Here is a 27,791-nt window from a genome sequence, read left to right on the forward strand (position 1 = left end):
AAGAATTGAGAGCAGGGCATGAATGGACATTGCACACTCGTGTTTATGGCACCAGTATTCATGATTTGCAATGGATGGAGGTGACCTAAGGGTACATCGACCGATAAACAGAATGGCGAACTGCGGTGTACACATTCATGGGAATATGGAACAGCAGAAAGAAGTGAAGTTGTGAAGTATGAAACTAGGTGAATGGACCTTGAGGACAGTATGTTGAGTGAAAGAAGTCAGAATTGAAAAGATAAACATTATAACACCTCACTAATATAGACTAACTATAATGTGCAAACTCTGAGAACTGAATCTGAGAGGACAGGTTATCAGGGAAAGGCTAATGGTAAAGGTTCCTAGATTGTAAGCTCTTACAGCAGTCCCACCTATTCATGAGTTGTACTGGTTATTTCTAAATTCTGAGATAAGCTGTTTGTGTATAACCTGGTCAGTCCTGGAACTTTGGGTATTTGTGTGACACCTGAGACTCAGAGTCAGAATTTGGCAGCTATGGAGCAATGTTAAAGCAATATGTTAAAGCAGTTGTCAGCAAATGTTAAAGAAGCTGAAAAAGAGATCAGATTTTAATTAGAGATATGAACAAAATGGTCTTGGTTAGGACTTGGTAAACCAGACTGAAGGGAAAAGGATGATACTGGGTGTGTTTTAAAACTTCAACTTCTATGTGAAACCAAAGGAAGTGATGTTTATTTGGTGGAAAATCTCTATTTTCTGTAGCATGCTATATAATTTAACTTGTATGGTCACTTTATTCAAACACCACAATTAAATGGAAGCTTGAATAGAGGGTGAGATTTGGGTAGTTTTTACAGGTTAGCATGAAGCCCCTATACATCCCAGAGTAATCTGGGCAGAGAATAAAAATATATTTGCAAAGCCCCCTTCAGGGACTGGGGAAAAATTGGAAATATTAAAGTTCCCCACCTAGGGAATTCCTGATATTCTCACAAGCATTGGGGACCACCATTGTAGTAGGCCAAACCCTCAATCTTGGGGCTTGCCCTTATGAAGCTGGTTACTACAAGGAGAGGCTAAGCCTACTTATAATTTTGCCTCAGTCACCCACAGAGAACCTCTTTCATTGCTAAGATGTGACCCTCTATCTCTAAGACAACACTGCAGGTAAACTCACCCCCCCCCCATGTGGGACATACCTCCCAAGGGTATAAATCTCTCTGGCAACGTGGGACATGACTCCCAGGGATGAGCCTGGACCCAGCATCATGGGATTGAGAAAGCCTTCTTGACCAAAAGGGGGAAGAGAAATGAAACAAATTAAAGTTTCAGTGGCTGAGATTTCAAATGGAGTCAAGAGTTCATTCTGGAGATTATTCTTATGTATTTTATAGATATCCCTTTTTAGTTATTAGTGTATTAGAATAGCTAGAAGGAAATATCTGAAACTGTTGAACTGTAATCCAGTATCCTTGATTCTTGAAGACAACTGTATAACAATATAGCTTATATGGTGTGACTGTGTGATGGTGAAAACAATGTGGCTTACACTCCCTTTATCCACTGTACGGACAGATGAGTAGAGCAAATGTGGACAAAAAGTAATTGCATAATAGTGGGGGAAAAGGAGTATGAAATGTTTTGGGTGTTCTTTTGTACTTTTATTTTCATTTTTATTCTTATTTTCATTTTTATTTCTTGGAGTAATGAAAATGTTCAAAAATTGATTGTGGTGATGAATACACAAATTTATGATGATACTGTGAACAACTGATTGCACACTCTGGATGACTGTATGGTATGTAAACATATCTCACTAAAATTGCATTAAAAAAAAAACCCAACCCATTTCTGTTATATTGCATTCCAGCAGCTTTAGCAAACTGAAACCTCGCATTTCAATAATGGCTAACAATGCTGAACATCTTCTATATACTTGTTTGCCTTCTTTACATCTCTTTTGTTAAAAGTCTTTTGCCCATTTTTAAATTTGATTGTTGAGGTTTAAAAGTTCTTTACATACTCTAGATACAAGTCTGTTGGATATGTGGCTTGCAAAACACTTTCTCCATGTCTTTAACTTGCTCTTTCATCCTTCTAACTGGGTCTATCACAGTGAAAAGGCATTTTAAAGATCAATGATATCTAATTTGCCAATGTTTCTTTTTATGCATCATGTTGTTGGTGTCAAGCATAAGAACAGGTTTTTCTGGTGTACATAATTCAGTCTGCCACAGCATCCTAAAAGTCATAGAATTTCATAGATCCCCAAATGGCCAAAACAAGATTGGAAAGCAACAGCAAATTTGGAGCACTCGTATATTCCAATTTCAAAACTTACTATGAAGCTAAGCAATAAAGACAGTGTGGTATGCCATTAGGATAGACCAGTAGGCTAATGGAATGGAATTGATTCCAGAAATAAACCCAACAAGGGTGCCAAGAACACTCAATAGGAAAAGGACAGTCTTTTCAACAAGTGGTGCTGGGAAAACTAGATAACCACATGGAAAGGAATGAAGTTGGACCCTTACCTTATACCACATACAAAAATTACCTCAAAATATCAGAGCTAAAACTATAAAACACTTTGAAGAAATCATAGGGAAAATCTCCACAACCTTGTATTTGGCAAAGGTTTCTTAAGTATGACACCAAAAGCACAGGTAAGAAAAGAAAAAAGAATTGATAAATTGCACTTCATCAAAATTAAAAACTTTTATGTATCAAAGGACATACTCAAGAGTACAAAATCAACCCACAGAATGGGAGAACATATTTGCAAATCACACATACAATAAGGCATTAATATCCAGAATATATAAAGAACTACAACTCAACAACAAAACCCAAAAGAACCCAATCTAAAGGTCAGCAAAGATTTGTAGACATCTCCCTAAAGAAGATACATACATGGTGTTAGTACCTCTACTGATGAATCTGAAAATGCAAATGCTGACTCCTTTCCTCTATACAGCGATCAGACAGCTGCGGAGCCTTGCTGCTCTAATAGACCACCTGAGGCCTTCTGTCTGATGGCAAGGAACCAGTTATTCCTTCAAACATTGAAGCTTATTTAACAGAACTTTTGCCCAAATATACTCAAGTACAATTTTCAAATGACAGAAAGTGGAAAGGCCTCACTATAATAACTAGGACAGATGATTCATATCCTTTGAGTTCTATATTAGAAGATTGTACTGAAGGAAACACTAAACAGGCCCAAGCAAGGAGGAAGTGAGAAACATGATGTAATAACTAGACATGATGTAGTGACTAATTACAGGACAAAATAGAAAAATTATACTAATAAGTTATTTTTAAGTAACAGTAATTCCTCTTCTAATTTTTAGTTTTTATATAAGTAAAAGGTGTGTTACAGCACTTTCACAGAAGTCATGGCTCAATTAGTAGAAATATTTTCAGTAAAGTTTTGCAGATATTCAAGGTTAAGTTTAAATCTCTGATAATGCTGTGAATACCCTCCTTTGTTTTGATTGAACTTAGATTCAATCTTGTCGAGCATAAAAATAAAGTATGACTCAAATGATTAAGGTTAAAGTCTTGGTCAAAAATTCCTGATTGAAAGCATAAAAGTAAAGTATGTCTTAACTGAAAATGCAACCTCAATGAAATTGCATGCAACCTCAATCAAAGACTCTATAAATACTCTGTAACTTAGACTGGAGGGGAACTCTTACCTCATATCCAGCTGTGACTGGAGGGGGGTAGAGTTCCCAGGCTTGATAATGTATCCATTTATTATGACTTTGTAAACCCTTTTACCTTATGTGTTCCTTTAGTAAATATATAGAGAACTTGAATTCTTGTCTTGAGCACTCTTTACTTTAAAACTATTTTTGCCTACTCAGTACTCTTATTTGAGTGGGAGGTTGCTTGAAGCCCAAGCTTACAGTATCATGAACAGATAAGGTTTAGACCTTTTCTAAAGGTGATCACCAGTTTTAGGTATAAAGAGACAAACCCATGACAATGACTAATAAGCCCATGAAAAGATGTTCAACATCATTAGTCCTTAGAGAAATGCAAATCTAAACCACAATGAGACACCGCTTTACACCCACTAGGTTGGCTATTAAAAAAACAAACAGAAAATAAGTGTTGGCAAGGATATGGAGAAATTGGAACTCTTGTGCATTGCTTGTGGGAATGTGAAATGGTGCAGCCACTGTGGAAAAGCTTGGTGGTTCCCCAAAATATTAAACTTAGAATTACCATATGATGCAGCTATTCCATTCCTATGTTTATAACCAAGAGAACTGAAAACAGAGACTCAGACACTTGACACTTGCTATATTCATAGCAGCATTATTCACAGTAGCCAAATGGTGGAAACAACCCAAGTGTCAATCAACAGATGAACAGATAAAATGTATATCCATACAATGGAATTTATTCGGCCATAAAAAGGAATGAAGTTTTAATACATGCTAGAACATGGATGAACCTTGAAAACATAAGTGAAATAAACCAGACACAAAAGGACATTATGTGGTTCCACTTAAATGAGGTATCTAGAATAGACAAATTTATAAAGACAGAAAATAGAATTGAGGTTACCAGGGGTTGGGGAAAGAGAAAATGGGGAATTATTGCTTACTAGGTATGGAGTTTGTATTTGGGAGGATGAAAAAATTCTGGAAATAATTGTGAGGATTACACATTACTGTCAATGTACTTATGTCACTGAATTGTACACTTAAAAATGATTAAAATGGTAAATTTAAAATGATGTATATCTTACCAGAATAAAAAAGGAAAAACACCACAGTAATTGAGAACTTGCAATTTAAAGCCAAGATCAGGAGTGTGGGGGGGGAGCCAAGATATGAGCAAAAAATATGAGAATTTACATTTACTTAATTCATAGATTTTAAAAATAAAATAGCCCATGTGTGCCAGTTTGAAACTGTTATGGACCTCAGAAGAGCCATGATCTTTTAATCCAATCTTGTTGGGTGGAACCTTTTGACTGAATATTTCCATGGGGATGTGAGCCACCCAACTGTGGACCTTTGGCTGTTTCTACGGAGATGGGACCCTACCCAGTAAGGGTGGTCTTAATTAGATCACTGGAATCCTTTAAGAGAGCTCATGGAGAAGAGCTCAGAGATGCTGAGAGAGACATTTTGGAAAGAAGCTAAGATATATAATCCAGAGTTTGCCCCTGGGAGAAGCTAAAAGCTGACACAGACCCAGATGCTTGGAGATGCAGACAGAGATGTCTGGAGATGCTAAGGTAAGAGATGAAGCCCAGAACTTGCCCTGGAGAAGCTAAGAGAGGACACCCAGATGCTTAGAAATGCCCCAGGAGAACCAAGCAGAGAGCTAAGAGGACCTAAGAGAGACAGAAGCTCAGAGACATCTTGGAGAAAGCCATTCTGAAAAGCAACCTGGGAGCAAAGCACCAGCAAAAGCAACCTGGGAGCAAAGCACCAGCAGATGCCAGCCCACATGCCTTCCCAGCTAATGGAGGTATTCCAGACATGATCGGCCTTTCTTCAGTGAAGATAACTGTTCTAGTTTGCTAATGCTGCCAGAATGCAAAACACCAGAAATGGACTGACTTTTATAAAGGGGGTTTATTTGGTTACACAGTTACAGTCTTAAGGCCGTAAAGTGTCCAAGGTAACACATCAACAATCGGGTACCTTCACTGGAGGATGGCCATGGCATCCGGAAAACCTCTGTTAGCTGGGAAAGCACATGGCTGGTGTCTGCTCCAAGTTCTGGCTTCAAAATGGCTTTCTCCCAGGACATTCCTCTCTAGGCCACAGCTCCTCTTCAAAATGTCACTCTCAGTTGCTCTTGGGGCATCCTCTCTTAACTTCTCTGGAGCAAGAGTCTGCTTTCAACGGCCATCTTCAAACTGTCTCTCATCTGCAGCTCCTCTCTCAGCTTCTGTGCGTATTCGAAGTGTCCCTCTTGGCTGTGGCTCCTCTTCAAAATGTCACTCTCAGCTGCACTGAGTTCCTTCTGTTTGTCAGCTCATTTATACGGCTCCAGAGATTTAATTTAGACCCACCCTGAATGGGTGGGGTAATACCTCCATGGAAATTATCCAGTTAGAGTCACCACCCACAGCTGCGAGGGGCACATTTCCATGCAAACAACCTAATCCAAAGGTTCCAACTTAATGCCCACTAATATGTCTGCCCCACAAGATTGCATCAAAGAATATGGCTTTTTCTGGGAGGCATAATACATTCAAACCAGCAGAGTATCCTCTTGTTGATGCCTTACTTTGGACATTTTTATGGCCTTAGAACTGTAAAATTGTATCCAAATAAACCCCCTTTATAAAAGGCAATCCATTTCTGGTATTTTGCATAATGGCAACATTAGCAAACCAGAAAAATGGATAAAAGCAATGTTTAGATATAAAGACTACGGAAAAAGGAGTAACTATCATTGTATATGGTAAAATATTGAAGCAATTTCCATTAAATAATTGAAAAAGGAAAGCTCCTTGCCAACACTACTAATATTTTACTTTCCTCGGAAGATCTAACTATTACAATGAAAAAAAGTAACTTAAAATATAAATAAATATTGGAAAAAACCATTTCTGTTAGCAAATGCTAGGAATGACTTCCATGAAAACCAAAAACAAAAGAAAAACAAAAAAAAACAAAGCAAAACACATTAGTAAAAAGGTGAAGAGGCCTAATCACAGTATTTTTGTAAAATTTTTACACATTACTATATCTATATTTAAAACACCTGAAAGCAAAAACACCATTAAAACACATGCTCTATTTGTACCTGGAATTTTCTTTGAATTTTTACAAACCAATGACAAAAATCAAAATGATCCAAAAAACAAGCAGGAATAAAAAAGAATAAGCAAATTCACAATAAATATAATGATGGGCAAATAAGTAAATAAAAAGATGCTCCATGTCATTAGTATTCAGGGGAATACATTCTAAGACAGTAAACTCTGGAAATTGGGCTGGTGTGTGGGTCTAGTAAATGGAAACCATGGAAAAAAACTTAGCAGTATTTAATAAGGTTGTCTTATGGGTTGAACTGCTTCCCACAAAAAGATAAGTTGGTACTTATGAATGTAATCTTATTTGCAAAGAGGGTCCTTATAGACGCATTCAAGTTAAGATGAGGTCATAATGAATTAGGGTGGGCCCTAATCCAACAAGACTGTTGTCCTGGAGGAAGCCATATGAAGACGGTAGCAGACATTGGAGTGATGCATTTATGAACCAAGGAATGCTAAGTATTACTAGCAAACACCAGAAGTTAGAACAGGCATGGGACTCTCCCCTACAAATTTCTCTTCTTGATTTCAGACTTCTGGCCTCTAGCACTGAGACAATAACTTTCTATTTTGTAAGACACTAAGTTTGTGGTACTTTATTACAGCAGCTCTAAGGGACTAAGACAGATGGAAAAAGCACATAACTTATGATTGAACAAATCCACTTTTAGGTATATAGGCAAAAGAGACTATTGCTTGACATAAGCAACACCATGTAATCCAAAAATCTTGATAGAATGTGCTTTAGGAAAACTGGACAAATTCGAATATTGACTGGATATTTGAAAATAGGGAATGATTAAATTTTTGTAAGTGATAAAGGAAATGAGAATCATTTATACAAATGTCCTTTTTATAGAAGACACATGCTGAAATATTTAGAAATGAAGTATTTTTGTAAAGTATTGAGGAAACAACACTACATGCATGTACAGTTAGAGCAAACATGACAGAACCAACAAATGCTGCCTCTAGGTAGGAGTTATATGGATGATCATTGTACTAGTCTTTCCACTTTCTGTAACTAGAAAATTTTTGTAATAAAAAGTTTGCAGACATGGAACAAGTAGACACAAGGTCAATAAGGAAACAGAATAAACCAACTAGACTTAACAGATATAAATGGAACACTCCATCCAAAATCAGCAGAATACACATTCTTCTCAAGTGCACATGGAATATTCTCTCATACAGACCATATGTTAGGGCACAAGACAAGTTTCAATAACTTCAAAAGAGACTGAAATCATACAAACTATCTTCTCTGACCACAATGGAAAGAAATCAGTAACAGAAGAAAAATTTTAATTTCCAATATGTGAAAATTAAACAAGACACACATAAACACCCAATGCAAAAAAGAACTCAAAAGACAAATTAGGAAATACTTTGATAATAAAAACAGAAACAAAACATACCTGGAAGCTGCTTCTATGTCTAATTTCTGGGAGAAGCAAGCCAGAAATGAGTGTCTTGGATTGGTCCTTTGGGCTGTCACCAGAGGGTCTGCTATAGGCATACACGTACCCCAATATGCCCAGAACCCAGGACTACAATGGGGACTAAGCTGGTGCCACATCAAGATGGGGAAAGGATGTAGTAATGGCTAGTAAATGTGCTGCCAAGTTTTCCTACCATTATTACATTGTCTTCTTTATTCAGCATTTGCTTAGTTACTGCAATCCTTTGAATGTTTTTCCCGATCTCTGAGAAAGTTGGCTGCTGTTCAGTGTTTCTGTGGGGGATGACAGTGTTTTGAAGCTTCTTATTCTGCCATCTTGCTGATGTCACCCAGCACTGGTTTCTTACATATGACACCAAATGCACAGGGAACAAAAGAAAATATACATGAATTGCACATCATCAAAATATATAATGTACATCATGGTGTATGTCACTAGAAGGAAAGCTAGAGGATAAAACATGGGACTTACAACACAGTAAACCATGTTGATGACTGTGGTTAATAGTACAAATAGAATGTTCTTTCATGAACTAGAACAAATGTATGCAACTATTATAAGGTGTTAATACAGTGGTATATGGGGAAAAATACACCTAATGTAAACTATGGTCTATAGTTAACAGTAATATTTTAATATTCTTTCATCAATTTTAACAAAAGTACCACACCAATGCTAAATGTCAATAATAGGGAGGTATAAGGGGTATGGGGATTTTCCATTTTGGAGTAATGAAAATGTCCTAAAATTGATTGTGGTGATGAATGCACAACTCTGATTATACTGTGAGTCACTGACAGCAAAAAATTTTTTTAAAAGTTTTGTGCATTAAAGGGCACTATCAGGATACTGAGAAGACAATCCACAGAATGGGAGAAAATGTTTGCAAATCATATGTCTTATTAAGGTTTAATATCCAGAAAAGAACTCATGTGACTCAACAACAAAAAGACAAGTCAACTTTAAAAATGGGCAAAGAATTTAGACAGGCATTTCTCCCAAGATATACAAATGGCCAATGAACACATGAAAAGATGCTCAATATCATTAGTCATTAGGGAAATAATAATCAAAACCACAATGAGATACCACTTAACTCCCACTGGGATGTCTACAATCATAAAGGTAGACAATAACAAATGTTGGAGAGGATGTGGAGAAATTGGAGACCTTGTACATTGCTGGTGGGAATTTAAAATGGTGTAGCCACTGTGGAAAACAGTTTGGTTACTCCTCAAGATATTAAACATAAAATTATCACTTCATTCAGCAATGCCCCTCCCAGGTATATGTCTAAGAGAACTGAAAACATATGTTCTAACAAAATCTTATAATAGAATATTCATAGCAATACTATTCACAGTAGCCCAATGGGAAAAAATCTAAATCTCCATCAATGAATGAATGGATAAACGATGTATCTATACAATGAAATATTGAGCCAAAGTAGGAATGAAGTAGTGATACCTGATACATCATGAATAAATCTTGGAAATACTATGCAAATAATAAGAAGCCAGACACAAAAGGCAACATATTGAATGACGCCATTTATATGAACTATCCAGAACAGGCCATTTTGTAGAGATAAAAGCAGATGAGTGGTTGCCAGGGGACAGGAAGATTGGGGAGTGGGTAACAACTACTTATATGGATATGGGGTTTCCTTTTGGGGTGATGGAAGTGTTCTGGAAGTAGGTAGTGGTGATGGTTACACAACATTGTGAATGTACTGAAGCCACTGAATTTACTAAAATAGTTTAAATGGCAAATTTTGGTATGCATTTTACCACAAAAATAAATTAGAAAAAAAAAGTTCATTAAAACATGCAAAAACCAACCAAACAAAAAACTTTAGTTCACATATACCAGGAAACATCTAGAATGATTTTGGCATTGTTTGAAAGTGACAAATATCATATAGTAAGAAAATGGACGCAGAAATTAAATTATAGTCATTCAATGAAATAACACAGCAGTTTATAAACTGAACTACATTCAAATAAGCAAAATGAATAAATGTCAAGAACTCATGGACTGAACGAAGCAAATTCTGGAAAGATTGTATAGCATAATACAAATTACGTAAATTTATAACATGTACATGCAAGGACTTGTTTCTGGCAACGCAGATGGATAAATACTCTGAAAACCTGTTAAGCATATAATCAAGAGCCAAAAGAGAATGGGGTGGGGAAGAGGGAAGGGAGGGAGAGAATGAGGGAGAGGCAATATTTTAAGTGCTAATAGCTGAGAAGTTTTCAGAACTAATGAAATGTAACTCTTGGATTCAGGCAGTAAAAACAACAACAGTATAAATATAAATAAGTCCATCCTATAATACTGTGTGAATGATGTTAGTGGTTGCCCTTTTTTCCAAATGATTTAAAAATTTTGCTGGGACTATTGCTGGAAGGATAAAAAAGAAACGGGTGGCAGTGGCTGTCCCTGGGGAGGGAAAGTAGGTGGCTATAGAAACGGTTAAGGGAAATTTACTTTCACTTTACTATTTTTTGTAACTTTTGTATTTTGTAACATATACGTTTATCCAAACAAAAAATAAAACATTTTTAAAAGATTACTGTAATATCAAACGAACAGACAATTCAGATTCAAGCATACTTCAGGGATATTGTGGGTTTGGTTCCAGATCACCACAATAAAGCAAGTATCAAAATAAAGTGAGTCATGAATTTTTTTTGGTTTTCAAAGTTGTGCCGGTTTGAATCTGTTAGGTATCCCATAAAAGACTATGTTTTTTTATTCCAATCTTGCAGGTGCAGACATATTGTGGGTGGGATCTCTTGATTAGGTTGCTTCCATGGAGATGTGACCCACCCAATTGTGGGTGGGAGTTTTTGATTAGATTACTTCCACGGAGATGTGACCCAGCCTATTCAAGGTGGGTCTTAAGCTCTTAAGAGAGCTCAGGGAGAAAGAGAGTTCAGAGCCAATGCAGATTCAGAGCCTTGGAGATGCAGACAGAAAGACATTTGCAGGTGCTAAGAGACGAAGCCCAGAGTTTGCCCCGGAGAAGCTAAGTGAGAACCCACAGATGCTTAAAAAGAAAGTCACTGGAATCAGAAACTGAAAGCAAAGCAACCCAGGAGCAAAGGACTAGCAGATGCCAGCCACATGCCTTCCCAGCTGATGGAGGTGTTCTGGACACCAATGGCTTTTCTTCAGTGAAGGTATCCTCTTGCTGATGCCTTAGTTTGGACACTTTTATGGACTTTGTGAATTTGTAACCTAACAAATCCCCTTTATAAAAGCCAATCCATTTTGGGTATACTGCGTTCTGGCAGCTTTAGTAAACTGAAACACCAGTACATAAAAAAGTTATGTTTACATGATCTTGTAGTGTATTGAGTGTGAAACAGAATTATCTTAATAAGCAATATACATGCCTTAATTGAGAAATGACTTATTGCTAAAAAATGCTAACCATCATTTGAGCCTTTAGCAAATTGTGGTCTTTTTGCTGGTGGAGGGTCTTGCCTTGATGTTTACGGCTGCTGACTGCTGCTGTTGCTGACTGCTGAAGGTTGGGTGGCTGTGGCAATTTCTTAAGACAATGATGAAGCTTGCTACGTCAATTGACACTTCCTTTCATGAAAGATTCCTCTGTAGCATGCGAGGATGTTTAATAGCATTTTACCCACAGTAGAACTTCTTTCAAAATTAGTCAATCCTTTCAAATCCTGCTGCTGCTTTATCAACTAAATTAATGCAATATTCTAAATCTTTTATTTTAATTTCAACAATGTTTACAGCATCTTTACCAGTAGATTCCATCTCAAGAAACCACTTTCTTTGCTCATCCATAAGAAGCAATTCCCCATCTCTTCAAGTTCTATCATGAGATTGCAGCAATTCAGTCACATCTTCAGGCTCCACCTCTAATTCTAGTTCTCATAATAATAGTAATATCAGAGACCACTGATCACAGACCATGACAACAGATATATTAACAATTAAAAAGTATGAAATATTGCAAGAATTACCAAAATGTGACACACTGACACAAAGCGAGCACACGCTGCTGGAGGTGCCGATAAGACTTGCTCAACACAGGGTTACCAGAAAGTTTCAATTTGCAAAAAATGCAGTGTCTGTAAAGCTCAATAAAACAAGGCTTACCTGTACTCTTCAAGCCACAAATCTCTGTTGGAAATCTATCCAACGGAAATAAAATAATGACCGTGTAAGGTATGTTTACTGCATAATAGTTTCTGGTGACAAAGAAGTAGAAGCAACATGAATGACTACATTAGGGAATGGTTCAAAATACTGACATATATCCCATACTAAAGAATATTCTGGAACTCTAAAAAGAATGTGTTAGATGTATATGTATTAGTCTAAAAAGACCCATGAGTACATATTAAGTAAAAAAGCCGCACCGTGCACTTTCTCAGCCCAGCTCCTGGAGCCGAGAGCCCCTCCCTCACAGAAGCCATGCCGCGCACTTTCTCAGCCCAGCCCCAAGTGAGGTTTTAGTGATGGCAGCTCAGTACAGACAGCGAGTCCTCAACAAGCAGACAGAGGCTTTTGGTGATGGCTGACGTTGGGAGAATCGGGGGAAATATTCTGTCTCTCGCTCTCTCTCTGTGGAGAAAACCTCAGCTGCTCTCAGCACACAAGGAGTTGCAGTGGAGACACCCTCACACAATCTGCTTTCTGAGGCGGGCGGAGAGCCCCGCGGCCCAGCCAAGCGGCCCAGGGCTTCCCTAGAGGGATGGCACACACTGATGACGTAGCACGGCATTTTCTCTTGGCTGAGGGAAGATCGCGGCTGGGAGGGGGGATCCGCTCAGAAAACCCAGAGGCGCAACGCCAAGTCTGGCGGTTTATGGGACACTGAGAGAGGGCTGCCCCTCCTCCCTGGCCACCTGTGCCTGCGCTCCACATTCAGGGCGGGTGACTCCAGTGGCGCGCCCAGGCTGAGCTCTCTAACTGAACAGACAAGAATCATTTTCCCATGCTACTGACTGGAGGGATAAAGGAGGCTCACAGACGCCATCTGCTGGTTACCTAGAGAAAGTGCACATCAGCAAGCTGTCTCTCTGAAAAATTAGATCGATATCCCTTAAGAACCCTATCAAGTAAAACAAATGCCAAGAGGCCAAAAACAACAGAAAATCTTAATGCATATGACAAAACCAGATGATATGGAGAATCCAGCTCCAAACACACAAATCAAGATTTCTGAAGAAACTTTATTCCTCGCAAAGTTAAAGAGGTACAATCAAAGAACAAAAACATGGCAAAGGATTTAAAGGACATCAAGAGGACCATGGCCCAGGATATAAGTGCCATAAAAAAGACCCTAGAAGAGCATAAAGAAGACATTGAAAGAGTAAATAGAAAAACAGAAGATCTTATGGAAATAAGAGAAACTGTTGGCCAAATTAAAAAGACTCTGGATACTCACAATTCAAGACTAGAGGAAGCTGAACAACATCTCAGTGTCCTAGAAATCTACAGAACAGAAAATGAAACAACAAAAGAAAGAATGGAGAAAAAAATTGAAAAAATCACAATGGATCTCAGGGATACGATAGATAAAATAAAATGTCCAAACTTAAGGCTCATTGGTGTCCCAGAAGGGGAAGAGAAGGGTAAAGGTCTAGAAAGAGTATTCAAAGACATTGCTGGGGAAAACTTCCCCAACCTTCTACACAATATAAACACACAAAGCATAAATGCCCAGCGAACTCCAAATAGAATAAATCCAAATAAACCCACTCCAAGACATATTCTGATCAGACTGTCAAATACTGAAGAGGAGGAGCAAGTTCTGAAAGCAGCAAGAGAAAAGCAATTCACCACATACAAAGGAAACAATATAAGACTAAGAAGTGACTACTCAGTGGCCACTATGGGGGTGAGGAGGCAGTAGCATGACATATTTAAAATTCTGAGAGAGAAAAATTTCCAGCCAAGAATACTTTATCCAGCAAAACTCTCCTTCAAATTTGAGGGAGAGCTTAAATTTTTCACAGACAAACAAATGCTGAGAGACTTTGCCAATAAAAGACCTGCCCTACTTCAGATTCTAAAGGAAGCCCTACCAACAGAGAGACAAAGAAAAGAGAAAGAGATATAGAGAATTTTAACAGACATATATAGTACCTTACATCCCAAATCACCAGGACACTCATTTTTCTCTAGTGATCACAGATCTTTCCCCAGAAGGGACCATAAGCTGAGACATAAAACAAGCCTCAAGAAATTAAAAAAAAAAATTGAATATACTCAAAGAACATTCTCCAAACACAATGGAATACAAATAGAAGTCAATAATTTTTGAACTATAACTCCACTATTTACTTCCTACATGATAAAAAATACACAAACTCTAAGGACAAATCAATGGTTTTGAACTCAAGGTAAAATATGTAATTTTAGACAACTATATAAAGGTGGGGGAATGGAGGAGTACAGGAACATAGTTTATGTGCCCTATTGAAGTGAAGGTGGTATCAAAGAAAAACAAGATTGATAGGGATTTAAGAAGTTAATTTTAAGCCTCACAGTAAACACAAAGAAATCATCACAGAATATAACCATAGAGATGAAAAGTAGAGTCTGGATTAAGAGAAATGGGGGAAGGGGCAATGGGAAGTTAAGAAAGGAATGTAGAGTTGCTGTTTGAGGTGAAGGGAAATTTTTAGTAATGGATGGTGGGAAAGAGCATAACATCATTCTAAATGTGATTAATCCCACTAATGGAAGGCTAGGAAAGGGGTGGAATGGGAAGATTTAGGCTGTATATATGTTTCCGCAATTGAAAAAAGAAAAAAAAAAAAAAAAGACAGTCTAACTAAACGACAATTGAATGCTAAGGATGAACTTGGATGGGATTGGAGGGTGGAGGACAGGTGGCTCAAAGGGACACAGTTTAGACATAAGGAAAAGGAAATATAGAATGTAAGCATTGTATCATTGTTGAATCTCTTTATTTTTTTTTTTTTTTCCCCTGGGCAGAACATAGCTTATAATTTTTTTTTATCTTCATTTTATTGAGATATATTCACATACCACGCAGTCATACAAAACAAATTGTACTTTCGATTGTTTACAGTACCATTACATAGTTGTACATTCATCACCTAAATCAATCCCTGACACCTTCATTAGCACACACACAAAAATAACAAGAATAATAATTAGAGTGAAAAAGAGCAATTGAAGTAAAAAAGAACACTGGGTACCTTTGTCTGTTTCTTTCCTTCCCCTATTTTTCTACTCATCCATCCATAAACTAGACAAAGGGGAGTGTGGTCCTTATGGCTTTCCCAATCCCATTGTCACCCCTCATAAGCTACATTTTTATACAATTGTCTTCCAGATTCATGGGTTCTGGGTTGTAGTTTGATAGTTTCAGGTATCCACCACCAGCTACCCCAATTCTTTAGAACCTAAAAAGGGTTGTCTAAAGTGTGCATAAGAGTGCCCACCAGAGTGACCTCTCGGCTCCTTTTGGAATCTCTCTGCTGCTGAACCTTATTTCATTTCCTTTCACATCCCCCTTTTGGTCAAGAAGATGTTCTCCGTCCCACGATGCCAGGTCTACATTCCTCCCCGGGAGTCATATTCCACGTTGCCAGGGAGATTCACTCCCCTGGGTGTCTGAGAATCTCTTATACTTCTTAACTGGGCTTAATGGAATTATATAAAAGAATGTTCTTGTTCATGGGGAGTACATACATGAATTATAGTGGGTGTTCAAGGATGTGTGCAGCTAACTCTCATATATTCAGAAGACAGAGAAATATATGATGGATGATAGATAGGGAGGGAAAGAAATAGTGACGTGACAGCAAGTTAAAGTTGGTGGATTAAGCTGTTGGGGGGGGGTTAGGGTATTGATGGAATTCTGTGCATGGGGCTAGTATTGTTTTTGCAACTACTCATGTAACTTTGAATTTATTTAAAAAAAAAAAAAGTCAAGATGCAGTAAAATATATCATTATGAGAAGTAAAACCTCCACACACATGCAGCAAACTATTCAAATGTGCAGTATGTTTTTCTTTAAGCATGAGGAAAGGAACAATACACACATATAGGTTACCTCATGGATCTGTGGGAGGAGAAGGCATTATTTTATTTCTGCCATACTTCACTGGTTTCAGCAAAAAGACGTTATACAATTTTAGACATTTTTTCCAAAAGTGCTTATTACAACAACACAGAAACAGCATTGATGCCAGAGCTAATTTTATCTCTTAATAACTTTTATATTTTCCCACTAGAAAAAGAATGATTTTCAAGGATTAGTGAAATAAATCAATACTAATAAAACTTAGTATTTTTCCTTGAAGAAAAAATATTTATAGCTCCAAAAATAATTTCATGATATTAGACTATGATGTGGAGAGAGGTGAGGAAATCTTACTGGCTGCTCACCAGTACTAAGTGTCGGACATAGATTAAGTCGTGAGCCATAACTAAAGGCCTTCCCACATTCATAAGGTTTTTGCCCAGAATGAATTCTCTGATGGTGTGAGAAGCTTGAGTGATAGCTGAAGGCCTTCCCACAGTCCTTACATTCATAAGGTTTCTCACCAGTATGAGTCCTCTGATGCTGAATAAGGTGTGAATGAAGTCTAAAGGCCTTACCACATATTATACATTCATGAGGTTTCTCACCAGTGTGAATTCTCTGATGTCTTTTGAGGTGTGAGCACTGTCTAAAAGTCTTTCCACATTCCTTACACTCATAGGGTTTCTCACCAGTATGAATCCTCCGATGTAGGGTAAGTTGCAAGCCATCACAAAAGGCCTTCCCACATTCCTTACATTCATAAGGTTTCTTGCCAGAATGAATTTTTTGATGGTGAGAGAAACTTGAATGATAGCTAAAGGCCTTTCCGCATTCCCTACATTCATAGGGTTTCTCACCAGTATGAATTCTCTGATGTATGGTAAGGTGTGAGCGATGCCTAAAAGTCTTTCCACATTCCTGACATTCATAGGGTTTTTCACCAGTATGGAGTCTCAGATGTTCAGTAAGTTGAAAGCCACGAATAAAGGCCTTCCCACACTGCTTACATTCATAGGGTTTCTCACCAGTATGCAGTCTCTGATGTTGAGTAAGTTGTGAACGCTGTCTAAAGGCCTTTCCACATTCCTTACATTCATACGGTTTCTCACCAGTATGAATTCTCTGATGTAGTGTAAGTTCTGAGCCATAATTAAAGGCCTTCCCACATTCTTTACATTCATAGCATTTTTCACCATTATGAATTCTCAGATGTTGTTTAAGTTGTGAGTAATGAATAAAGGCCTTCCAATGTTCCTTACATTCGTTGCATTTGTCACTATTTTGAATTCTCTGTTGTTTAGTAAGGTATGATGCATTAATTTCTATGCATTCCTTACATTCAGAAACTTTTTTTTTAGAGTGGCTTCTCTTGTGGTGATCAAAGAACAAATGATAACTGAAGTTTTTTCTACATTCTTTACATTTAGAGATTTTCTCTCTATTATAAAATTCCTGAGTGAGTAAAGCAGGTTGACTAAACATGGGTATGTCTGCATGATTGATAATAAATTGCCCGATATAGCCCTCCTTTTGTTCCTCAAACAGACATTTGCATTCCCAAATATCTCTGAAAACAGATCTCACAGGGCTATGGCTTTTAACTTGTTCCATGATTGTCCACTGGGATGTTTCTGTTTCATAAATATCCCTTTTTGGAGACAACTTCTTGGGCTCATAGCTGGAAACCAAGTCTGAAAGATAAGAAACAAATTTTAATAGCTGGTTTTGTGTTTCAAGAGAAAGAAAATATCTATGTAGAAACAAGAGATAACTGAAAATAATTCACATATGAAATGAAAGGTTTGGAGAACTCTTAAATGCTATAATGCATTTGAAATAAAAAAGTGTAAAGAGAGTATGACTATATCTCAATAAAACTGCATTTAGAAAAGGGTAAGGAGAACACAAAAATGAGTGAAAGAAAGTGAGGGAGTTATTTAGTGAAATAAGTCAAGTCAATGGTTCTGAACTACCTTGTGACTCTTGCTATTACAGATATTTAGAAACATTCTAGATGAACTGAATCAGAATCTTCAAGAGTCAGTCTTAGAATGAAACCAACTAAATCAGATCTATGAGTGTGTTTAACACTCTCTACCAGACCAAAGTCTTATGCAGCAGAAACTGCTAGTTGTCACCATATATCTACTCTTCCCTTTTTGTAGATGAAATGAATTCTTGATTTCTAATTGAGAACAAGGCTGCCCAATATAAACACTGCATTTCCTAGACACTTTTTGCAGCTTGGGATGCAGTGTAACTGGGTTCATGTAACTGGGTTCTGCCTAACAAAATGCAGAAATATTATGTAGTAGATTCTGAGAACTTTCCTTAAGAGTTAGCTGGCCCATGCCCTATATTCATTATTCTCCCCCTTTTTCAGCAATGCTGGCTGCAATGTGGATGTGATGTTATGTTTGGCACATAATGAGTTTGCAGAGCAGAGGTGCCACTCCAGCCTGGCCTTTAATAAAGGAGAAATTTAAACTATATAGTTTAAGCCGTTGTTATTTTGGGTCTCTGTCACATGCAGACAAACCTATACAGCTAATTATATTATGCCAAACTAATACAGTGTTACACTGATGTTTCAAAAATTCAACCCTTACCTATAAGCATACAAGGCCTCTGCTTACCTATAAGAACTCATTCTCCTTTTATTATGTATGCTATACCCATATTAACCTTCTTTCAACCACTAGGTATGCCAAAGCCTTTCCTACCTCAGAGCTTTTCACAGGCTGTTCTTTCTGTCAGGAATCCTCACATCTACAGTCTTTGTATAGCTGGCTCCCTTGCATCCAAGTCTTGGGTTAAAAGTCATTTCCTCAAAAGGGTATACCAGGCAATATTATCTAATTAAGCTTTTGCCTTAAATACTATTGGAATTACATATTCATTTATTCATCTTTTAATTTACCTCTAAAGCTACTGAAGGATAGAAAAATCAGTATATCACCAACCTCTAGAATATAACTATTTGAAAATCAGTCGCTAAATAAATGAATTAAATGACTAAAGAAAAGGAATTAAGATGAAAATAAGGAGATATAATACAAAGATAAACTATTGAAACTTACAATCATTTAAAGCCTTCCATGCTTCTACTCATTCCTAACTCTTCTGCAGTGATTTTACACATAAAAACATACCTATTATCATCTTTCAGATCTGGAGATTAACTGTGCTCAGCCAAGCGTTCCTCATTCAGTTTTTCCAGATTAGTCACAGTGGCTAGGCTGAGTCATTTCAACATCTTCCTCACTCACATGTCTGGCATCAGGCACGAGAAGATTGAAATAGCTGGAGACTAGAGAAGCTGGGACACCTAGGGGTCTCTATCTTTCTATGGTCTCTCCAGCCTAGCTGTTTAAAGGTAACAGGCACCTGTTTAATAGGTGCCTTCTTAAATGGCAGCTCAAGATGCCAAAAGCATGTGAAGACAGAGAGGGAGGAAAGAAGGATTAAGGAAGGGGGAGGAGAGAGAGAGTGTGTGCATGCCAGGCAGAAGCTATCACTACTTTATGATCTAGCCTCAGAAGTCCATGCACTGTTACATTTGCTGTATTCTAACTGTTAGAAGCAAGTCACAAAGCCTGACTCATTTTCAAGGTGAGAACAGTCAGACTCTATTTTTTGATGGGAGGACTGTCAGAAGAATTTACAGACATGCTTTAAAACTACCACAACACTCACACACATACATAAATGTACACACACTTTTCCACATCACTTAGAGATGACTTTTTCACTAAGTGAAGACATTTGTGAAGCCACCACTTGATCAAGAAACAGAAGCCTCCCTCAAGCCCCTTCCTGGTCACTACCCTGTCACAAAAGTCAAAACTATCCTGGCTTTCTTACATCATGGACTGATTTTGTTGGTTTTCGAACTTCAAACAATTGGAATCAAACTGTACGTACTTTTTCCTCTAGCTTCTTTCACCCGATGTTGTGTATGTGAGGTCCATCCATAATATTACATATAGTAGTAGTTTATTCCCTTTGCTGTTTAGCGGTAATATTCAAAGAGTGGTCGAGGTGCCCTTCAGGAAGTTTGTGTGGTTAAAACTATTTTCATAGTAATGATGATATTATTTGACTTTTTCACCTGTTCTCTCACCAGTGTACAGTGGAGTTTTCCAAAGGCTACTAGATGAATGATGACAACATGTTCTGTAATGTATTGGGATGTGTGATTTTGTATTTTTGTGTATTCTAGAATTTTCTAAAGTAGTAGGCTTAGTGTATACATATGCACTTTCAGAGATCAACTCAGTTTGTTCTCAGTACTACTACTGTGCTCTCAATAGTTAAATTTACTTATACCTACTTTCATGTCTGTAACCTGACTATTGCCCAAGAAATCATTATTTTGAAATCTCAAAGTTTTCCATGTGCCTACACAGAAACACAATAACACATTTGAGATCAATATTTTATAATTAAATAAAAGAAAATTCATTTATAATGTTTTTCTTATATTTGAGAATGGATGATGGCTTTTAAAGAGAAGATTAGAAGACTAGCTTTCTCAATCCACAGTTGCACTGTCTACATCTACGGATGCTGAAAAATATAAATTGATATATCAGAGAATTCTTTGATTCACAGAAGGAAAGAATCTATTCCAAACAAACTGGGCAATAATAAGTAATATTATGGATGGACCTCACATACGACAAAAGTTATCTTCCCCTCTGTTTTAACAGATGCTAATAACTTACCCTATTATGTCTTACCCAATAGGAATTTTTCAATTAGTTCTATGATGTTAGATAAGTTGCAGTGAAATTTCAAGAGTTCAGAGTTTAAAGGAAAACATTTCAAAGTTCAAAGGAAAAGGAATTGAGTATTTTAAACAAAGACATCATGTGCTCTTAAAAAGGAAAAAAAAATGTTTTTTGTTACAATTATTCAAACTGGAAATGTAAAAGCCACTGAAAACATCTTCCAGGAAAAGCACTCATGCAGAAGTGCACACAACAGCTGAGAGACCTGTACAAGTGACAATGCTAAGTGTCTGCTGGGTGAAGTCAGTAAAAGAAATCACAGCAGCACCATTATAATGATACAAGAAATTGCTGAATTGGAGGTTTAGCTGCAAACATGCAGACTGAGTTAATATTTAATCTGCAGAATTGTACTTTTGTCTTACAAATGGATGACAGGAGGACTTGGAGTTGTGCTTGTATTCATCCAGTGTCAGTACCAACTAATCATTAAAGAATATTCTCTTTCAGATATTAGCTTGGTAACAAACATTAGCATGGTGCTAAAATATTCCAAGAAAATAACTTTTTTTTGAATCTCATGATTTATCCTGGAAAATAATGCTGATATGTGCTGTGTTCATGCAAAAGTAATGGTGACCAAAACTGATGGTGCCTTAAATCAAAGCAGTGGCACCAAATTGTACTAGTTCTTACTGTTTTCTTCCCTGTTACGATTTGCAATGAAAACAAAGTGCCAGTTTCACTTAAGAATGTCTATGATGAGGTAGTAAAAATGATTAGTTAAATGATTAGTTTTATTCAATCTTGACCCTTCGTTAACATTTTAAAAAAATATTCTGTGTGACAAAACAGTTTTCTGCTATTTACCAAGGTAGATTAGATGTTTCAAGGGAAAATGTGTTTGCTTTAGTTGCAAGCTGAACTAGTCACTATTTTTCATGGAATTCATTTTTACTTGAAAGAACAACAGATAAGTTATTTGCAATTTAGACTTCAGTTTTTGCAGACATTTTAGCATACTCAAAAATTAATCTGTTACTTCAAGAAAAACTGACTGTATTTGCCAATGATGTAATTCTAGGTTTTAAGTAAAAATAAGAATTTTGGAAAACACATATCTGCCACTGTGAGCCTGATAGCTTCCCAATACATAAAGATTTTTCTGATGAGGTCAGTGGTGATGTTAGTAAGTGTGATTTTTTAACATTTTATAAGAAAATGTGTCAACATTTGGAAGTTCTGCATAACTCATTGTGCGGTATTTTCCAAATGACTAATGTATGATGTTACAAAATGGGTACCATGGGTAAGAGATCCTTTCAACGTGCATGATAAACTAATGGATTTTAATTTAACAGAGTAAATGCAGAATCAGATATAAAAACCCAGCTCTCTTCTTTTAATCCCAATATTAAAGAGATGTACAAAAATGCAAAACACTGCTGCTTTTCTCTCTAAATATTTTTGTTTTAGAAAATATAGTCTTCGTAAGATGCTATTTATTGTTACTTATGTTAGCATGTGGTTTATTTTTAAACGAGTTAAATAAATATTTAAATTTTTATCAGATTTAATTTCTAATACAGTAAATTTTGAAAGACATAACTGCATAAAAAGAAGCTCTTTGTGGTCCTCAAGAATTTTAAATAGTGTAAAGGCATTCTGAGAACAAAAAGTTTGAGATCTGAAGCTCTATATGGCATTCTATTCCACCACAATTTTTTTTTTCCATTTTCCTAATGAAGAATATCTGGGATGTTTCCAGTTGTTGACTATTGTGAATAGTACTGTTATTCATAAGAGTATATTTCTTTTGGTAAAATAAGACTATTATCTGTTAGTTAAGTACCTAGAAGGGGAGTTGCTGTGCAGACTGTAAGAGTTGCAGTTTTTCACATCTTCACCAACACTTAATGTCAATCTTTTTCTGTTAAACCATTCTGGCAGGTGTGTGATGATAGAGTATCATGATTTAATTTCAAATCCCTGATGACAAAGGAGGTTGAGTTCTTTTCATATGTTACCAAACAAGCCAACTGAATATCTTCTTTAATGAAGTGTCCATATTTACTGGGGTTTTTTTTTTTTTTTTGAGGTAAAATTCATGCAACATAAAATTCACCATTTTAACCATTTTAAAGTGTACAATTCAGTGGTTAACTATGTGTCTTTGTACTGACAATGAACAACTGGAAACTGAGATTTGAAAACACTTATAGTAGCTCTAAAATGCACCCTCAGTGCATACACACAGTGCATACACACAGTGTATGTCAGGAAAATGTTTGCTGACTGACTGAGTGAGACCGAGAGAGGGAAATGAGGACCAGGTCAAAGAAGTTCTTGGATATGATGAGTTGAGGCTTCAGCCTGAAAGTAATGGGAAGTGAAGGACTTTTTAAACTGAATAAAATGGTGCCCCTTGCTACAATATTGAACATTATTCACTATAGTTTTGCCTTTTCTAGAATTTGATATAAATGCAAAAATAGAATATGTAATGTTTTCTGACAGATTAATGTCCCACAGTATGGTATTTATAAGATTCATCCATGTCATTGCTGGTATCCATATTTAATTCCATTTTATGGCCAAGGATTCCATTATACATTGATAACACTTTTCATTTTCCATTCACAAGCTGATGGACATTTAGGTGTTTTTCCTCCTTGGGGCTATTTTTGAGAAGCATGGCTTTGAAGACTGATTGGCAAATTTTCACCTGTAAACATGCTTTTATATCTTCTTGGTAAATAAGTAGGAATGGAATTGCTGGGTCATAGAGTAAATGAATATTTAACTTTCTAAGTAACTGTAAATCTCCTTTCCAAACTAGTTGAGGAAAGCTAAGTATAGAACTACCATATGACCCGGCAATCCCTCTACTAGGGATATACCCAAAAGAATTGAAAGCAGGGACTTGAATACATATTTGCTTGCCAGTGTCCATAGCAGTATTATTCACAATTGCCAAAAGATGGAAGCAACCCAAGTGTCCGTGAACCAAAGAATGGATAAATAAAATTCAGCTGTAAAAAGGAAGGAAATCCTAATTCATGTGATAGAAATGAATCTTGAAGCCATGATGTTCAGTGAAATATGCCAGACACAAAAGGACAAACAGTGCATACTCTCACTGATTTGAAACAATGAGAATGAGCAAAGTCATAGAGTCAGAACCTAGAATACAGTCACCAGGGGACATGGTGGGGACAGGAAGTGGGGAGTTGGGGCTTGAAACAAACAGGGCTCCTTTTTGGAATGATGGACGTGTTTTGGTGATTGGATGGTGGTGATGATGGGACAACGCTGTGAACACAATTAACAGCACTGAAATATATATATCTGAATATGATTTAAAAGACTGCGTAAATGGTAACAAAAATTTAAAAATCCATGAAAGTTCACTACACAGGAACTATGTAGTGGACTATGGTTAATAGCACAGTTATAAAAACATGCCTTCACCATTTTAATGAATGTTTCACACAATGCAGGGTGTAAATAATAGGGTAGTATATGGGAATCCTGTATTTTATGCAGGATTGTTTTGTAAACTCACAACTGTAATAAAGGAAAAAAAAGAAGGAAAGGAGAGCTGGCTGAATGGGACCTGCAGTCCCCCAGGTTGAAATAAAGGGACAGTAGACAGTAACTGGAAGCCATACGATAAAAAAAAACTCAGGTAATAACTACAGAGAGAAATATGAAACCCAGTATTGTATTTCCGGTTTGTAACTCCTCTTTTTGTTTCCTATGTGATTCAAAAGACAAATCCATAAAACAATTATAAAACGATGGCGATGGACAAAAAAAAAAAACAAAAAACTAAAGGACAAATGGGGTGGGATGGGGGAATGATTTGGGTGTTCTTTTTTCACTTGTATTTTTTATTCTTGTTCTGGTTCTTTCTGATGTTAGGAAAATGTTCAGAGACAGATTGTGGTGATGAACGCATAACTATGTTATCATACTGTGGACAGTGCATTGTATACCATGGATGATCGTATGGTGTGTGAATGTATTTCAATAAAACTGAATTTAATAAAAAAAAATACTAATTGGATTAGAAATTAGAAAAAAAAAAATGTAGCTTATGAGGGGTGACAAAGTGATTGCGAAAGCCATATGGACCATACTCCCCTTTGTCCAGTGTATGGACGGATGAGTAGAAAAATGGGGGAAGAAAAGAAAAAAAAAAAGGCACCCAGTGTTCTTTTTTACTTCAATTGTTCTTTTTCACTTTAATTTTTGTTATTATTTTTGTGTATGTGGTAATGAAAATGTTAAAAATTAATTTTGGTGATGAATGCACAACTATATAATAGTACTGTAAACAACTGAATGTACACCTTGTATAACTGCATGGTATGTGAATATATCTCAATAAAAATGAACTATAAAAAAAAAAAATGCTTTCTTGACCAAAAGGGGCAAAAGAAATGTAACAAAATAAGGTTTCGGGGTAAGGGATTTCAAATAGAGTCGAGAGGCTAACCTGGAGGTTGCTCTTAGTCAAGCTTCAGCTAGATATAGCAAATGGCCACAGTAAGCCAAGCCCAAACCAACAGTATTCCCAAAAATCCTAAAAAACACCCAGGTTCCTATCTGAGACTCTATAAAAATTCCACTCACTAAGTATATTTTTTCAGAAACTTAAATCCTCCAGATTGCTCCTATGTGAGATAAGTCCCAAAACCCAGAGACAACAGTCTCTTCAAGACCATCAACCAGCTACATCCCCCTTCCACATAATGTCAACATCCAGTTTCAGTATGAACAAGTTAGGGTAGTCATTGCTCAGATATCCCTCAAGATTGAGGCAGTGATCAAATGAGGGGGAGGAGTACAGACAAGATAGAACTTAAGAAAAGATTATGACTACTAGATCATTACATAGATTCTTTTTTAAGTTTCTAGTGTATTAGAACAGCTAGAAGGAAATAACTGACATTATGAATTGTAACCCACACAATACTTTGAAATTTGCCTTACAACCACTTGTTAAACCACACTTTGTAAGTTATCACTTTTCTCTATACGTTATATTTCACAATAAAAATTGTTAAAAAAAAAAAGTATTGTGGAGATGACAGAGGATAGATTCAGTAAACTTAAAGACAGCTAATAAAATTTACTTTATCTTAACGACAAAGAGAAACACTATATAAAAAAAGAACAGTCCCTCAGAGATCTGTGGGACAATTACAAAAGATCGAACATTCACACACCAGAGGACCAGAAGAAGAGAAGAAACTCTATGGGGCTGAAAAAGTATCAGAAGAAACAATAGCTGAAAACTTCCCAAATTTGGTATAAGATATAAATCTACAGATCCAAGAGGCTGAACAACCACCTGATAAGATAAATGTAAAGAAATACATAACAAGGCCCATCATAATTAAACTTCTGACAACTAAAAACAAAGAAAAAGATTTTGAAAACAGCCAAAAAATATATTCATTACTGAAAAGAAATACCAATCAAATGACTGCGGATTTCTCATCTGAAACTATGGAGACCAAAAGGAAGTGACCCAACATTTTCAAGTGCTGAAAGAAAACAACTGTCAACCCCAAATTCTATATCCTGAGAAACTATCCTTAAAGAATGAAGAGAAATAAAGACATTCTCAGATGAAGGAAAAATAAGAAAATTTAACAGAACTGCCCTTTAGGAGGGGTTAAAGAAGCTTTCCAAACACAAAGAAAATGTTAGTAGAATACCAACAGAATGGGCAAAAATAGAAGTAATCAAGGTAGACTATCTTTCACTTCATGAGTTTCTTTAATCCTAAATTTATGACTGAAGCAAAAATTATAACATCATCTGATGTGGTGATCTACGTATATAGAGGAAGTACTTAAAACAAGCTATACTTTAAAAATGGAGAGGGCACTCACCCTGATCAAGATGATGCCATGAGAAGCTATAGGGCTCTGTCCCGATAGAAGCTTTGAACCAGCAGCAAGAATGGAGAGAAACATCTTTCTCAAAGCCATAAAAACAATTAATGAAATGTAGTAACAGGGCAAGTAATGAATAAAAAAAAAAGGCAACTTAAAAGTAGTAGGATCTTGTAGCACCCTGGCTAGTCCCTTCCCCATACCCTTACTGCTTGGGACAGAGCCAGCCTGTGCTGCCAGTGCAGGTCCTAGACTGTAGTACCAGAGGGAGCAGAGCAACCTTAATTTGCATACAGAGAGTATGAATGTTTGGTTCAATCTGCCTGGCGGCAGCCTGAGAAACTCAACCAGCATACCTGTCACAGGCTCACCATCCCAGAACTTGCCCTGCATGTTGAAGGTGGCTCATAGAGCTCTAATACAGAACACGGTGGGAGAGCAATCAGGTTGTGACTGCCTGGGGCAGGGGATTGCCTGGGACCCAGAAGAAACAATTTTCTAGGAATGAGGGGACATTCATAGCCACGTAAATGAGGGGATTCCTAGGGCTACATGCACATACCCAAGACAAGAAGCATGTGCAAAAAGGATCAGGGAGGCCTTTGAGCTTTGGTATCCAGCTAGTCTCTAAACTCATTGTATGGATAAGCCCTAGAGGAAACTATGTGCAAGAGGTCAATGTGAAAGGACTGGGAAAGTCTTTTTCCTTCTTTGTCCCTTTTTCTAAGCCTGGAATTGAAGGAAAACTCATAACATAGTTTGATAAAAGTTTAAGCTGGATACAAGCTTCAGGAAGAGACATATCAGAATCTAAATTCCAAAGATAACACATTAAAATATCATAATGCCCAGGTTCAACAAAAGATTGCAAA

General features: G+C 36.8%; 1 protein-coding gene across 2 annotated transcripts in view; it reads right to left on the reverse strand.

The window, feature by feature from the left end:
- Window positions 1–15,969: 15,969 nt before the first annotated feature.
- The window catches only part of ZNF461 (zinc finger protein 461), a 46,402-nt gene continuing 34,580 nt past the window's right edge, over window positions 15,970–27,791 (reverse strand). For both annotated transcript variants that reach the window (XM_037820234.1, XM_037820233.1), the window contains one exon: window positions 15,970–17,968. In XM_037820234.1, coding sequence (XP_037676162.1) covers window positions 16,584–17,968 — 1,385 coding nt within the window. In that variant the 3' untranslated portion in view covers window positions 15,970–16,583. The remainder of the gene's footprint in view (window positions 17,969–27,791) is intronic.

Source organism: Choloepus didactylus, chromosome 27 (assembly GCF_015220235.1).
Source record: "Choloepus didactylus isolate mChoDid1 chromosome 27, mChoDid1.pri, whole genome shotgun sequence".
Taxonomy (NCBI): domain Eukaryota; kingdom Metazoa; phylum Chordata; class Mammalia; order Pilosa; family Megalonychidae; genus Choloepus; species Choloepus didactylus.